The sequence below is a fragment of the Carassius gibelio genome, chromosome B11 (assembly GCF_023724105.1).
Source record: "Carassius gibelio isolate Cgi1373 ecotype wild population from Czech Republic chromosome B11, carGib1.2-hapl.c, whole genome shotgun sequence".
Lineage (NCBI taxonomy): Eukaryota > Metazoa > Chordata > Actinopteri > Cypriniformes > Cyprinidae > Carassius > Carassius gibelio.
Window position 1 is genome coordinate 16,829,749 of NC_068406.1, and position 17,626 is coordinate 16,847,374.

The 17,626-nt window shown below is 36.0% G+C and overlaps 1 protein-coding gene across 2 annotated transcripts in view; it reads left to right on the plus strand.

Moving 5' to 3' along the window:
- The first annotated feature begins 242 nt into the window (after positions 1–242).
- LOC127968426 (pleckstrin homology domain-containing family G member 5) overlaps positions 243–17,626 on the plus strand; it is a 37,458-nt gene continuing 20,074 nt past the window's right edge. The window contains exons 1-3 of one of the 2 annotated variants that reach the window (XM_052569641.1): positions 243–529; positions 704–896; positions 7,961–8,040. In XM_052569641.1, the coding sequence (XP_052425601.1) occupies positions 842–896; positions 7,961–8,040 (135 nt within the window). In that variant the 5' untranslated portion in view covers positions 243–529; positions 704–841. Of the gene's footprint in view, positions 530–703; positions 897–7,960; positions 8,041–15,016; positions 15,199–17,626 lie in introns of those variants that run through there. The other variant, XM_052569642.1, reaches the window with a different exon arrangement.

Below are 17,626 nucleotides of genomic sequence, written 5' to 3' on the forward strand. Positions count from 1 at the left end.
TATTTTTTCATAACTGTTTTTTAGTTCATTTGTTTTACACTTCTATTAGGCAGAACTGTTAAATAAAGACAGCAAGTGCAGAAACGAGGGGCACTAAATTGAATAGATGTTGAACAGAATAAATGTAACCTTCGCCTTTAAACGTCATGTCTGAATGATAAAATGAAATGTCCAGATTGCCATCTAAGACGAGTGAGGATGGGGAGGAGGGGAGGTTGAGGAAACGCCTGCTTGTTTAAAGTAGCTAAGACATAATGAAGCTGCTGGTGGTAACTTATAGGGCACAGAGGAGACGAGAGGTTTTTTTTTTTTTTTGGGTAGCATGTCTGTTTTTTTTTTTTTAAACATGACACAAAGCTCTGTGTTTAAAAAGATGTCATGTTGAATTTGAAAGAAGATATGCCACGTTCTTACAACGCAATTCAGTTAAGTTTCAGCTAGTACACCTTGAGGCCACAAAGGAGACAAAAACATCGTGCGTCAACGACACAGTCAAAAGGTCCTTTTGTGTCTCCGCTGCGCACGCAAGGTAAAGTGCTTTGGACGCACTTAAGGTATTACAGATAAGGTATTTTAAAGAAACTTAATAGTTTTGTTTCTATACTATACTAGAAGCACCATTACATACAATACATGAAATACCCATGTCAACAGCAATATCAAACTTTGTTAAAGTGAATTGTCTGGCGCTTTGTTTTGGAAGACTGCCAACAACGCGGCAGAGCTCATGTCTGCTCTTCAGCTGATACTCAGAGGACGCTATGGTCGGATGTCTCTTAACTGAGGACAACACATGAATACGCGGAACCTGGAAATTAAGCCACATGGTTAACAGCACATAATGCATCGATACGGATCGCCACCCAAGAGCTGGCTTGGGCTTCGTCTGCGACTAAGTAAGTGGAATTTTGTTTTTACTCGTTACTGAGTGCAGTTAAAATCAAATAGAAAGGTATAGGCTACCTGTAGTGCTTCTTTGTGGCAGTTATGGCTAAAAACAGCGTGCTGACGCGATACATTTCGAGGATGTCTTAAAGGGATAGTTCATTTACTCACCTTCATGTCATATAATTTCGCTGGATGTCTCAGTCCCTCGTTTCCATTTAGTGAGTAGCCTATGAATGATGCCAAACTTTCAAGATGTTGCAAAATCATCCTAGGAGTATGATAAAAAGGTGTAATGTCTGAGTAATTTCAGCAGAACATTCTGAACCTAAAATAGACTAGTCAGATACTGTATGGTTATGGTTAATTTACTTCTGGACTGTTTGATAACTGAAAATAGTCTTGTTTAACTCGTAATTACTGGATGCTTGTCTGTCTGTTCAGGATTATTTCCTTTTTTGGTTATTTAAATCCTGATTTTCTGCCACTTGGCTTTTCTCATTCCTCAGTTTTACAGTTGGGATAAATGATATTTACAGTATGGTGTGACAGGAAGAGAGACAGCTCTGTGGTTTACCTCTTTACTGGCTTATCATAAGGAAATATGATTCACTCTGTATCAACAGTCGACAGCTCTGTTTCAACAGAGATTGCATTTAGTTTGGAAACAAAATGGACAGAGTTAGAAAAAATTGTTGCAATAGTGATGTAGTGATAAGAAAAAAAAAAAACTTTGAAAACTAACTATTTATCTAGATAATAGACCAGCTGGTTTTACCAAAAGTGGGAAGTGATTGCAAATTATAAATGGTGACAGTTATAATGAGAAAAAATTTTTTTTTTTAAAAAACTTCCCACCTAAAGGTTCCTTTCTATAAATTTCCCATTTAAATTTTGTATTCGTTTATATGCAGTGTTTGACCAAAGGAACTAATGTGCAAAAATCGTTTCATGTTTTAGTTTTTTTTTTTCTTTTAGCACGACTGGCCACAAGTTCATTATTTTACATTATTTTTGGCAAATATAAATAGTTTGAAATCCTTAACGATAAACTATAAAAATAAAAAATAAAAAAGTTTTACAGTGGAAACAAAGTGACTCTTCCATCCAAAGGAAATTCCTCTTATGTTCTGTCTGTGAGGTCCAGGGCCATGGTTATTAAATCCAAACTTCAAACTTACAAATGGGCCTTTTATGAAGCTCACAGTTTATCAGTGAAGCTATTGAGTGCTATTTCTTAAAATACTGTCAAATATAGTCTAAGCCTTTGAATTTATGATAAAGAACACCAGTAATATAGACTTGTTTCCCTGGCTTCGAATAGGACCTGTTGCATGGAACTATATTGTCTATTTGAGAACTGTCACTTGGCTGACTAATTTGCCATCTAGCCTCCAGACCAAGCCCATTACCAGTTTCATGTTGAATGGCCTGTTCGCCATGTGCATGGCTGTCCTAATGCTAGTGTTTTAAACAAAGATAAACAATGTCAGGAGAATCACAGATCAGAGGATTAGCAAGTTATTATAATTGACTGTAGTAGCTGTCACACCACAGTGTTCTTTCATGTGTGGCCAACATGCTGGTGGTAACATATGCTTTTCATGCTGAGTATCATGAGCTGAAGATAGCCTTTTGACTAGCAAAATGCAATGCTGCAAACAAAAGTTGGGTGTGGTATGGTATGTGATGGTCATTAGCCTTTAATCAAATTTCAAATACTTGTATAAGAGTGCTAGTGTGTCATCAAATGCAGATAGATAGTGGGTGTCTGTAGAAAAAATGTTTTTATTATGTTTAATATATACAGTTATACAGTTTGAATAAATAATAAACAATTAAAATAATTAAAATGAATAGATCATATTTTTATATTATATCTTTACATTTTAAATGTATTTATTTCTATATTTATAATAGATAGATAGATCGATATGTAAATAAAGACATAATAAAACTAAAATGACTGATGAATGATTTAAATAGTCAAACAACAGCTACAGAGCAACACACATCAGAAACAAAACTGCACTAGTATGCCTCAGCAATAAAGTTCAACCTTTATTATTTAATTTAATAGACAGATGAAACAAGCTAAAATATAAAAGGTCGTACACCGTACAGCTTGCATAGAGAAATGTCTCGGTGAAGATCAAAAGAGCCTTGTTGTTTGTACATGTCTCAGAGAATGATTAAGCTGACAGAGTCTGAGATTGCGGCGTATTGGCTTCACTGCCACTGGAAGCCTGGTCATTAAAACTAACCCCTGCACGTCACACTGCTCCAAATCACTACCATATGGCTGGAAATGTTGGATCCCAACAGCTAAGACTCTCCCATGCTACTCTCTAATTTGTTAGAGCAAAATTAGAAATTGTGGGGGTTCTGCAGTGCACCCGCGAACTCTTGCAGCTATTCTCTTAATCTTTACCTTAACCCTTTCTTACTTCCAACTCCCTAAACCTGCTTTTGAAAGTTTTTTTTTTATCCTCCATTATTCTCTACATCCCTGACTGTAACTTGAGTGTGTGTGAACCATGATTTCTGCTCTATATGATACTATAACTTTGAGATGCATGAAGTTTGTGGGCTACAAGTAGGTGGACATCTTAAAAGGCAGCTTTGTATCTCTTGCCATTCTGAAAAGTCACAGGTCCAAGTCTCCCTCACATCCCAGCATGCACTTCACATGTGGATGAATGCATCGCTTGTCTGGCGTACTGTGTCGGTCAAGCCCCCCCTCTTTTTTCCCCTTCACATACTGGCTCACAAAGTCCAAAGAACCCTGCCTGGAAACTTTATAGAAATCCAGTATTCTGAGAACTTTTCTCCATAAGAGAACTCAATTCAAGTTTTAGTGCATTCTTAAATATGGAGGAACATGAAGAACGGTGATTTTTAAAAGATTGCTGTTTTGTTCAAGGTGTGAAGAACATCATCTTTATCTTCACAAGTGAGATGCGGTGTTAGATTTATCAATTGCGGTTGGATTGTAAAGCACAATGTTCTATTGGCGACGGCATGGGTCTTATGAACTGGAAACTGTGCCATGTACACAGAGTGAGTTGGGGGTGGAGAAGTACACCTGGACCTCCCTTATGGACATTACCCAGAAGTCTTGTGGTAAGAGATTTTAATTGAATGGCAAATATTGTGAGACAGTTCGACTGAATCGGTATCTGTTTTTACCTTCATAGGTAAACTGAGAAATTGTTTTTAGAGTTGTTTGTTTGTATTTTTTTTGAAGATATTACATAAAGTTTAATGTGGATGGGCTCTGTATTGTACTTCATTCCCCATGCCATGTTTCTTCTCAAATATGTTTTAATTGAATGACTAGGGGTTGTACTTCATCTAAAATTAACATTGTATCCTCATTTACTCACCTATATGTTGTTCCCAAACATGCATGACTTTGTTTCTTCTGTGGAAAACTAAAATAAGAAAAATCTTCATGCTGCTGTCTTCCATAATGAAAGTGTATTGGGACAATGAGCTGTCAAAAATATTAAATAAAACCACCATAAAAGTAGTCCAAACAAAATATGCACAATTTTCTAAATCTTCTGAAGTAATGTGAAAGTTTTGTGTGAGGAATTGGCTGAAGTTTTAGTTACTCGCTGAAAATTTTGCCTAGAAGATCAGTGTTTACCATAGACTTTCATTCTGTGGAAAAGTGCAACAACAAAGGACATTCTGCTATAAATAATTCCTTTCGTGTTCCATGGACAAAAGATAAGTATTACAGGTTTTTCAAGAAACAGGGGTGAATAAATAATAATAGAATTAAATTTTTCCCTTACACTCAAATCTAGTGGAACAAAGTGGCTTTTTTGGCTTTGTGTGTTGAACCACCTGTTTGGTTTCCACTAAGTAGTCAGAAAGGTTTAGAGACCACTGTGACACCACAGTGCAGGAAGAGAGTGAGTTTTAGCTTGTCCATACTACCCTTACTGTTTGATCAGTGCACTAATGACCCAATTAGGACCCACTAAAACTGACCTCTGCCTCTGGAAGTATTTTGTATGTCTAATCAGTCAGTCTATGCCTCTTTCAGCCTTTGCAGTCAAACATATGGCTTTTTCATATTGCATAAATCTTCAGTGGAACCAATGGCACCTTAAATTTAGTGGCACTAAATGGAATTGCAGAAACTACAATTTTCAAATGGACCTTTATTTTCAAAAAAAGCCAGCATGTTATGGTTACATAAGCAAGTTGTGCCTCCTCAAACTCAAAGCATGGGTTTGGCCAATGTTGCTATGTTGGGCTCTACCACCTAATCTCATTTGGGCCCAAAATCCAAGAGGATTAGTTAGCCAGAAATAAAGAATCAGTGACAATTCCCCTCCCAGCCCATTAGCTGGTAATGTTTTGATATTCTCAGACCTTCCACATCATATACTGGCATCCATGGCATCAGCTTGGTGTTCTTCAAGTGGATGCAAAGGAAACGATTATTAAATAAAATATTTCCCTTCTAGCACTTGAGACACTAGATGTGCTTAAGCAAAAGGCTAGGTAAACAAAGGGTCATGAAAAACAGATCCTGGCATTCTGCACATTCCTTACATGAGGATTTCTTAGGAGGTGCCCTCTGCTTCTCTGACTAAAGAAGGAGAAATGGAGATGGAGGCGAGTATGAAGATGGAATGTGAGCAGTGTAGAGGATAATATCTAGAGTCTAGCTTGAGCTATGTGGTGATGTTGTTCTGCTTTCAGGATGCTAGAAAAAATGCAGTGCCTTAATGAAGTAGGCACTGTGTGTATACCTGTAAATGCCATGCTATATGAAAATGGCAATTGTATATGGGAGTTTCTTCAATCTCTGACACGTTTATGTCCTAAAGGACAGATGTTTTTCACCTTGTTCTTATTTTTTTCCTTCCAAGCCTTCATATGTTTATTTTTGCTATAATGCATTTAGTGTACAGTATAGATTATATTGCTTTACACTTATACTAGATTTTTTTTATTTGTTATTAGCACTCTCTCGGTTGTCGTCTTTTTATAATATATTCAAAAATCAGAGTTTCTTGTCTGTGGTTGTCTGAACTCTGTAAACATTAATCGCTTCTGTCCAACCGGTTTTAAAGTGGCAGCATTGCTAGATAGGAGAATGATGGATGAAATTGATGAAAAACATACCCTTTTTTCGCATTAAAACCTGTGGGTTTCTAGGTGAGTGGAATATCACAGAAGGGAAAATCAACCAGTCTGCCAGCAAACTTGTAATGTCTGGAAATCTCAGATTTCCGCCAACTTTTTTCGCTCTGTCTGTTTTTCTCTCCTTTTTCCTTTTTGTGTTATTGTCAGTTCTTCAATTTTTTGTCAATCCCTTCCTTAAAGTTTAATATTAATTGTTGTTGTTGTAATCCTCTTTCCATGGTACCCTGGCAGTTAATAGTCTTTATAGACTTAACGGCATGGCTGAAGGAAGGGATGTCATGGCTAAATCAAGTCATACATTATAGTGACATATTCAGTTTATTTGGTCAGCATATTATGAGGTTAAGTAGTTGAGTTGTATCACTAGCTTTTGTTTGTGGTCAAGGGCTTTCTGATCAAGTTGCTTTTTTTCAGTTGTTCTCTCCTACATATCCTCCAGCTGCCTCATCTTTTGTGTCCCATATTGCTGTTATGTCTTTTGGCTCATGCCCAAGGACATATCCCCCACAGGCTCACCGAGTTCACATGAGTCTCTCCATGGTACCCTAGTATGAAATGAGCTTCATGTGCTTCATACATTGCTACACTATTGACAGCTGAGAAAATTTCTACTGGTTAATCATGTTGACCAGTATATCGCCAATTTCAAGATAGTCCAAAATCTCCACCAGTTGACATATTAAATATGTCAATGAGCAGTGAAAGAGAAATAATTTTGCTACATGAGCATGCTGTCTGAGAGCTGTCGTGCTCATAGATGGTGCTCATAGAGTATTGAAGTTCATAGAGTGTTTGAGTTAACCTCATATACACAGTAATTTAGGCCTTAAGCGAACAGCTGAGGAAGAAAACACATTTATAACAGTATACTGGATCTGGGTAGCTCTTAAAGTGACAGCAGTCTAATATTCCTGCTGTCTGTCATTCATATTTATCAAATAACAAAACTGAAAAACTCTTATTGTTCTTAACTAAATCACTTTTGTAACTTTAATAAGAAGAAATTAGGGGTGTGCCCGCTGTGCCGGTTTCAGAATTGGTGATGACGGTTATGACGTGAGTCAAATGTAACGGTTCATAACATAACCGTCGGTGGAGGGGGGGGGGGGGAGCCATTGTCTGTTCTAGAAAGGATGCAGCAAAGTTATTTAATGCTAATGTATGAGGCATAGGCCTACGCTGAGTTTCATTACGATGAGATGCGCTCTAGTTCACAGTGCAGTGCAAGTGAACGCGGCGCGCTGGTGCTTCCATTTCACGGTTATCATTGTCTGCTATATTTGCTTTTTATATATTAAAATACATGCAATTGGTTGATGAAACATTTATTAAAATTAAGATAAAATTTGTTCAAAACGAAATTTGTTTTTAAGAAAGGTTTTCTACAAAGCAAAATTTAATGAAGTGGTAAATATTATGTCTGACGATTTACAAAACTTCATTAAGTGGTAAAAACCATGTCTCTCCATATATTGCGCATCTTATGACCCTATCTAAAAAATGAAAAATGTTAGTAAAAAATATTTTAATGACACGGTTTTGCCGGTTATAGATGACGGTGTTCAACTATAACCGCCGGTCTCACGGTTATATACTAACCGTCACACCCCTAGAAGAAATATATGTTTAATTTACACAGTGAAGAATATGCAGTGTATTTATACATTAGATTAATATATACAATGTATGAAGCATTTCTTAGTTATAACTATATCATGCAATAAATATATCATTATTGTGAAATAAAATGACTCATACTGTGATATGAGATTTTGGTCATATCTCAGCCCCCCCTCCCTAACGTGACATAGCTTTTCCAGTTTGGCTTATAGCTTGACTTTACTTTTAATTCCCTTCCACATACATGTATGGTTGATCTTTAACCTCTGTTTGCATGTTGTTTCAGGTGAGAAGCCTGCACAGGAGGAGAAAACTGGCATCTTGTGTCAGCATCCCAACTGTTCCGAACGGCAGCTTGCTTCCAAGGTGAGTTGTCAGAATGTGTCACAGGGAAGCCCTGTAGGGGCGAAGCGAGGTGTTAAATGTTCACCTCTCAGTTTTACATGGACTCTTATGGACAAAAATCCCAGGCATGCCAATTGCATTTATCACATTCCAGCAAAATAATCATTTGTCGGCATGTGTGCTTAGGGAACTGACAGGAAAAACAAAAGTTTTGTTTGTCTTTGTGCTGTTGAAAGTTCAGTGGTAAGAGGACGGATATGATGTTATAGGCGACATTTCACCAGCCTTCTCCTGGGAGACAAGGGTTGCAGGCATGGAAAAGAGAGATTACTGTAGGGTATATGAGGCTGTTCGCATATAAACACGCTTACACAAAACACAATATGTCTCTCCCTTCCTGTTGTTCTCTCTCTCCCTTTATATACACCGTCTCTCTTCTTATGTCTCTGTTTGTCTGTTTTTGATTGCACTTTATTGTCTTGGGACCATTGCCAAACTGGTTGGACTAAAACATCAATGTATTCCTTCCTGTGTCCCTATTTCTTTTGATACATCAGCCACTCCCATTTTTTTATGACTGGCAAACCTGGTGCCTATTCATTACCAACACTTTCCACTTTTGTATTTTAACAGGTGTTCCTTTACTTTTAAAATCGTTTATTACAATGCCACAATATGAATGCTGATGTATTGGATACAGTAACCTCAAGCAGGATTGTGCCAGTATTCCCCTTGTTAGTGTATGTATATATATATATATATATATATATATATATGTAGATATAAAGAGAGAGTGAGAAAAAGAGAAATCAGATAATTCCGTTGAGAAGCATAAAAGAAAACAACAACAAGAAATTAAGTTTGATTATTAGAATTTATTTACTCAGTTCACTAAGCTTATATATTATTTATTTTTATTGAATATATAAGCAATCAACTTTTTCAGTTAAAAAAATCTACACATCTAAACCCAAAACATCGCAGAAACAACTGAAGTCAGATTTGGTTACAGCTCATATCTGAATTAGGGATGCATCGATCCGATACACAGGATCGGGATCGGCTCCGATCCTGGCATTTTCATTTTCAGACAAGATCCAAATCCGATACTGTGCATGTATTATTCATTTTTATTGTTGAGCCCCACGAAAGGCACAAAAACATTATAGAGCACCAAAACGTTTTCATTGACATATTTCAAGTGTTCTGAAGCTGTTCCATAGTTCCATGTGAGGTACAGATTAATACTGAAGTCATTAATTGAATTTAAGTTCACATAAACTCTTCTCTCCGTTGTGACAATCTGTCATCCTCCATTCAACAATCAAACTGCGTGTTGCGTTCGGTTAATACAGTCAAAACGATGAAACTCTCTTCAAGAGTGCACAGTAACTGAGGTTTAAAACTGTTCAAAGAAAAGGCTCAATAAACTAATGCACTGATTAAAACACTACGTTTCAATATCTCTTCCCTTTGTACTAGTGATGTCCGGTTTGTGAACGAATCGTATGATTTAACTGGTTCTCCTTAGTGAACCTGTTGAACCAGTTCACCAAATCAGACTGAATCATTTGAAACGATTTGTGTCTCCAGTAAGCATTAATCCATAAATTAGTTTCTATATGTAGTAGATTGTGTTTAACACACAAAAGAGTGATGATCAGATCAACACAGAGGAATATAGAAATTGTACACTGATTGAAAAAATAATAAAAAATCTGCGCTGGTATCGGATTGGTTCTGAAAAAATGGTATTGGTGCATCCCTAATCTGAATGGATGATTATTGGCCAAAATAGATAGTATTATCAAACCTTGTTTCCGAGGCTAGCAATCTTTTCTGTTTAGTAAGACCAAGGCAGCCTATCTTGTTGAGCAGGTACAGATGAGAGAGTACTGACAGTTTCTGTATGCAAAAATAATCGCCAGTAACAGCCCTCTTCAAACTCTGGATACAGATAAACCCTGTATAAAGGACATCAATGAAGTGTGTTTACACGGGACATGTCTGATTCATTATAGGACATCACAGTGATGTTTGCTTGTTTTTTTGGTATCCTACATTTCCTGTCAGCTCAACTTTGGCAGTGTCCTCTGAACTTTAGCAAGCTTTTGAAAAGAGTCTCTGGGTAAACACTTCTCTTTCTAGTCTTCTCTGATCGAAGCCAGACTTAACTTAATGTACCCAATGTTTTTATCTGAACCAGGAACACACTTATGCCATTACCCTTAAAATATGGAAAGATGAGAGGGACTCTTGTTTATTTGAAAAGGTTTCTGCTGAAAAAGAATGAAGGAGAGTTTAAGTGTGCGTGTATGAGTCTGTTTATGTTTTGTGGTCTTTGTGGCCTGTCTCTAGTGCACTACAAGTTTCATGTAGGTTTGTTCTTCCTGTCTCCTGCAAGGGGTCAAGAGGTGAAAACACACAAAGATGATGACGATAGTTTGCTGTAGACTTTTAACTGCTCATCCTGCTGACATTTAAAGGGGAAGTGTGTTTTTAGTGTGTACATTCATATTTACACTTTTGGCTCGTTTCAGCTACGGGAAATAAATAGATAAATAACTAAAGGTAATTGAGACTTTGATCTCACGATTTAGACTTTTTCTTGCAACTCTAAAATTATATCTGAATTTATTGTGATATAAACTTGAAAACGCAAGAAAAAAGAACCGTTGCAAGTAAACTCAGAATTGTGTGGAAAAAGTATGATTTGCAATATATAAACCCAGAATTGCAAGATGTAAATTAAGAATTAAAAAAATAAATAAAATCTGATCAGAAATAGGAGATATAAACCCAGAATTGTGAGATGAAAACTCAAGATTGGATGCAAGAAAGTTAGAAATCTGAGATTATATCTCACAATTCTGGCTTGCTTTTCTCAGAATTGCAAGAAAAAAGTGAGAAACAAAAGCAATACTTTTGGCCAATGGAAGCTAGAAGCAAGAAATTACACTCATCAGCTTTAAGTTTTCCTGTTTTCTTGTGTGTAAACTATATATATATTTTTTTAAGTTTTCTTTCTTTTTTTTGTATGTGGCAAGACTGGATCCATTATAGATTTATTCCACTTAAAACCAACACAGAACAAGATCTGTAATATTTTAGCACCGTGTGAGCATATGTGTGTTTATGCATTGATAATTTATGTGAGTGTGCATTTGCATGCTTGTGTGCATGTGTAAATGTGTGTGTGAAAAAGTTGTGAAATAGGCCGGCCATCCGTATCCCTTACACAAACACAGACTAAACAGTGACTACACTGTAATAAACACAGACATTAGCAGCTGACTGTAATTTGTGTTGTAAAAGATGAATATGCTGCTTACAAAGACGCTAAACTGGAGCAGAACTGAGTATTATGGGTCAGCAGATGGGATAATTGTGTATTTCAGACATTTTCTTCATGAAAATGTCAGAATGTCATCTTGTCAAAAAAGTTACCAATGTCTTGGCTTCAAAGACTTGATTTCAGTTAGAAAAGTAGGTTAATTGCTTTTCAGTGTTCAATAATATATTTAATCTGTTGGCTTGAGGTTAACCTGGCATCTCGTCGCTAAGTAATTTTAAAGACACCAAGAAGCTCACAACCATAAAATGAGCTTAATAAACTAATCATTCCCCCACAAACAAAAATTTTGATAAATTTTTCATGTTGTTCTAAACCTCTATGACACTTTTTCTGAGGAATATGTTATTTAAAAAATAAATGTCAGTGTTTATTTGTCCATACTATGAAAGTCAAGAGGATCCAAACAGCAATGAATGTTGTGCAAAATATCTTCTTTTGTGTTGCTTTCTTTTAGCAGGTTCTCAGACTCGTTTACAGCCATTAATATGATTGAAAGGATTATTTCATCTTCAGCAGCAGGTCTGTGCTTTGTCTCCTCTGTCACTGCTTTATGTCTGTCTCTGTGTTACCTAACAGCTGAGTGTGAGAAGAAGCTGAACTGACACCTGTAGCGCAACCGTTTCAGGAGATGCACACATTCAAAACTTTATGTTCTGCCTAAAATATTTCAAGGACAAAAGATGGGAAAAGTGGAGTAAATTAGTGTTCATGGAATGCTTTGGATTGTGAAGCCTCACTGCTGCTTTCTACCAGCAGATGGAGCAATGATACTCAGCTACTAGGATAGTTCTACTTCTAAATCTGGACCCAAGCTATACCTGATATAACCTCCCAAAAAAACCTTTTGAGGACATGTCATTTTTTGTATGTATGGACAAAATATTTATATAAAATACAGATATAAAAATAATTTAATTAGATTTAGTTGAATATACATAGACTGAAAGATTAAACTACAAATACTGTAATAATTATTAAAAAAAATTTTTTCATTTGAACCTTTATTGTCTTTTGCCATTTTATCTTTTATGTTAAAGGTGTGCAATTATTTTGATTTTAAACTTCTATTATTTCATACTTATATATTTTACTTAAAAGAAATACTTTTGTAGGTTGATTTCTTGAAACATACAAACACTATTTATGAGGCATTATCAGAATAATTGTTTTTTTGTTTGTTTAAAAATCCTGAACAACCCTGACCCGGCAACATTGGCTTAACCAATGGTGTTAAGCCAAAAATGTGTTTCACTGACCAATGGAAGGTATTATAAGTATTTTGCGAAACCTTTTGGAAACAGTCATTGTTTACAATACTGTTTTAGGGCATTAATAGTGGTAGAAAGACACAGGATAGATAGACATGATCCAGCTTTAAATAACTTCTTCTCCCTAGGTGTACTTCTTCTCCCAGTGGTACTGACATCAGACCAAATGTGAAAACAACCTATATTACCTCTCATATTTCATGCTGTACTAGCTGTCCGCATGAAGCTCTCTAATTCTCTCCTTCTTGTTTGCTCTTTTTTGCCAAATACAGCTCTCTGCTTTCTCATTCACTCCTTTAAAGGAGACCTCTGATGTCACCAAGTGAGAATTAAGACTCTGGATGAACAAAGAGGTCACAATGCATGACCCCTAAGGAGTAAAATTACAGTCATTTTCAGCTCTGCATTAGATATTGGAACCTTCATTGCCTAAGGCGTATTCATGTGTAATGACGACATGCTTTGACACAAAGCCAAATGTCAGTTGTTTGTTTCAGAGTGCATACTATAGGATCAACATATTATTTTTCTTTTTTCAAAATCTGAATGTAATAATATACCTCTTTCTATGTAAAGACGGCCAATAGACATAGCTGCAGGAAGTTGTTGTGGATTCAGGGTTGAGTAAAAACAGGAAATGGATTCAAAAGTGATGTTTAACTTTTGGAAATGTCCTTCAAGATTAAACTTTTGTTTCCCCGTTTTTCTGAGAGATTGCTGTCTCTGGGGCATGTTTTACCTGACCTGTCACATACTTTGCCGTTGAGGTTAGGTTTTTTTTCTTTTTCTGATCATGTTATAAAAGAGTTTTGAGTTTGGTATGCTTGCACATTGCCTTTTTATCATTCTAAGGTTCTTGTGACTTTAATAAAGCACAGCATTTTGTGAATTAGGACATTATTAGGCCTTACATCATCCTGCTATATAAAGCACAGACAAAGAGAGGAAGGATGGAGAGAGTAAAAGAAAGGGGGTTTTGATACTGTAATATTCTGGATTTGGTAAAAGTAAGCACAGCCGCAGGCTTCAAAGACTCTGTTTTTATGTAGGATATCCTGACACCACATGACCCAGCCCCCACAGGGATGTACTCTGGGAAGAGTCTGAAGGAGATGATGGCAGGAGAGAGTTGGTGTAGAGATAAGATAGAAATTAAAAAGACTAAGGGAAAAGCTAAGACACAAGTCTTTCTGACCTTTGTTTTTACTCATAATTTAAAATATTTTGTATTTCCTAACTTCTGTTACAGTGTCAATAATGTTCTTCACTTTATATCAGCACCACTAGTACACATATTTGTGTGTATAACTTTTAATTAAAAAAATGTGATTTTTATAATTAAAAAAACTTGTGTCATAAATATATGGGCAAATTTTCTAGATTCTTTTTTTATCACCATGCACACTTTAGAAACTTTATTTATTTAGAAAATTATTTATGTGTTTGTTTGTTTGAGCTAAATAAGTGAATTTCCCATGATTTTAATATACAACCAATGTTATCATTACCATAAGATTTGGGTTTGTAAGATTTGTTTTTCTTCTTATTATTATTTTTTTTAATATAAATAAATCTCTTATGTTCACCAAGGCTGCAGTTATTTAGCAATAATATGAAATAGTATTACAATTTATATTTTAAAAAGTAATTTATTCCTGTGATGGATAAACTGGATTTTCCTTCACATAATCCTTTAGAAATTACTTTGATATGTTGATTTGGTGTTCAAGAAGAATTTCTTAATATAATAAATATTCTCAAAAAAAAAACATGACAAAGTAACACTGTTTCATTAGCATGCATGCTCTTTTTAATTATGCACTTAATTTAGCACTTGCTAAATATCTGATAAACCTATTTTGTAGTTTTCCTTCTTTTCCCAGTAACAGGAGCTATACTTGTATGTCTGTCAGTAAAATGGCCACCAAATGGACTGACTTGCCTTAAAGGGGCCAGACATACACTGTAGTGCTGATAATCTCTAAATGGCCAGATTTAAGATTACAGTGCAAATATTTCAGCCTAGCACTAATAGTACACCTACAGTACATGCATTTGCATGTTTCATCTGATCACTGTAGATGATAAATGACTGAAGTAAAAACGAGAACAGAGAATGAGAAGAGGCAATGAAAGATTATAAGAGAGGCAGAGTTTACCGTGTTTGTTTTTTGTATGGGTGGTTGGACAACTGCAAAATCAGTGGGAGCGGGTGTGGCTGAAAACCGCAACTGCTCTTACACCCTCTTTTAGATCTATTAGTCTGTACACACAGCTGCTCTATCTGAATCACCTACGTCTCTCACACACACACACACACACACACACACACACACACAGACTCTGAGCTGTTCAGAAGCAGCCAGTGAGAAAGGAAGGAAGCAGGGGAAGTGGAAAAGGGGAGAGAGGGAGAGCAAGAGAGGGGAGTGTTGGACGCTCAAAGCATCGAGTTGTCCCGAGACTCTTCATCGTTCTTACAGAAGCCGTCACTTCTGGGGGGAGAGAAGGACAGGCGGACGCACACACACACACATGTGTGTGTGACACCGGCATCAGGTGTGTGTCATGAATGCATTATTCTGTGTTATTTCACGGCGACAGCTGAGGTTTTATGGTTGTTATTAAAAAGTCTCTGAGCAGCGGTTTTTACCACAGATGTGTGAAAGTTCTCAGATAAATGAGGCATAGCCAAACTGATGACAGAGTTAGCTCTCTCTCTTTCTCTCTCTTTTTTGTTTCTGTCTCTCGTTCTCAGTTATCTGAGAGGTAGCTAGAGTTTATGCTTTCCTTCAATAGCTTATTGTTCAGTGGCCTTATTGCTTCATAGATCTTGCACGTTGTGGTCATTTTTAAACACTTTTCTTCTTACAGTGACCTTTAAATATGAGCGTACTCTGATTTGAGATTGTTGAGAGGTTGTTCAGGTTGTGATAACTGCAAGTAGAGAACAATAATGGACTTTTTTTCCAGACCTCTCCAGGCTCGAAACGTCTGCACAAGATAATCACAAGCTGGTTTTATTAACATGACTTCAGGGGGTCATGTGGGGCTAAAGACCGATTTAGTAATTACAAGGCCTTGTAAACTTTACTGAGCTGTTTGGATTTGAACAGATCTTTATTTATATAATATATATATGTATATCAACTTAATAATAATCAACTTTTCAACATTTGATAATTATACAAAATGTTAAATGCAATAATGTTTCACAATATTACTGTCATATTGTATTTTTCATCAGACTTTTGTCTGTGTGTGTGTGTGTGTGTGTGTGTGTGTGTGTGTGTGGGTTTGTTTGCATACAGATATGCATGAGAAATACTCACATGGCCTTTGGGAGATCTTTAGAAGTGACACATACTTGAATAATTGTATATTGCAATGAGGGATGCAACAATGGTCACTGGGTTGATATTCTTCTTCTTGACTTCAAAACTTAATAATTTGGAAGTGTTATACTCATTTTGAAGTATAAAACAAAAAAAAAGTTTGAACAAAAGGAACAAAAAGGCATTGTTTCAGCTTTCGGAGTGCTTCTCCTGGCTTTCACATGATTTTTTCCTTACTGTAACTCATTGCAAATGCATTTCTAATAAGAAGACAAAGGAAAAATAGGGAGAAAAAGTCCCAGGTAGGATAAAGTATCAGTGTGGCTTGGCAGTAATTCCTCCTAGCCTTATTTAGCCCTAAATTTTAACTTATGAGGAGCAATCTGGTTTTGCTTTGTTCCCAGCTGGAAACTATATTGATAAAAATATATATAAATATATAATTGATCATGAATGCAAGTCTTCACATTTCAGTCATAATGATTCATTTTCAGTGTGTGGTTTTTAAGATTATATAACCGCTAGAATCGGCCCATTTTCCTGTCGGTTTGCTGGCACATGCCCTCTGTCTTGCTTACTCACTTCTTGTGGTTTTCTCTCAGAAAGTGCTCATGCGCTTCGTCACTACTTCAGCACGGAGACGTGTTTGTTTTGGCACCTTCAGAAGATTTCGCTTGAGTATGTGTGCTTGAATATATTTGTATTGGATTTCATTTGATCCTATACTGAATTTGTTTATGAAGCAGCTGTTTGAGAATGAGCCATGAAGAGAAAAATCGATACTTTTCATTTGAAGGTTCAGGTTTTTGCTTTGTTCTCTGTCTGAGTGCGAGCTGCTTCTGTTTTGAAGCATATGAGGAGAACAATAGAAGGAAGCTCACAACCAGGAGGTCCTAATCCCTCTTTCTTTTTCTATCTTTCCACACTTTATTTCCTGCTGCTGTTGTCCTTAAAATTTGACTCTCAAACGGCCTTTGGAAAGAGTGCTGATGATGTAAAATGATGGTATGTTGAGCTTTATGGGAACATAATGTTGCATAATAGCATTAAACAGATGTTGCCAAAGTTTGCCTTTGGGGACATAATTTGAAGTTGGAAAAAGGTAATAAAATGCAATATATTGCAAAATATCACAGTATATTTAAAACTGAAATAATATTTTATCATGATACAAGTATCGTGATAATATCATATCGTGGGCATCTGGTGATTTTCATCTTTACTAATAAGCAGCTAGTTAATAGTGAGACTCGGTCCCTGTACCAAAGTGTTACCAAAATATTGATTAGCCTATTGAATTTTTAAAACTGTATTGAACTGAGCTGTACTGACAAGTGTGCTCACACACACAAACAAGAATATTTTGGAGCTTTCAGTAAAAAGACACAAATGAAACTGGAACACAATAATAAAAATATTATTAATAATAAAAGTGATAAAAAAAATAATTATGTAAAAGACATCATAGGCTTAGTAAACATCCACCATTTAAATATATTGTGTTTAAAAATATGATTGATATTTTTCAGAAATAATAGTTAAATTATGGATTACTTCTGTTATATACCGTATATACACTGTTGAAAATTGTTAGATGACAAATTAAATGAACAGATGAAAGCATAAAAGTTGCTTGAAGAAGGTTTATTCTC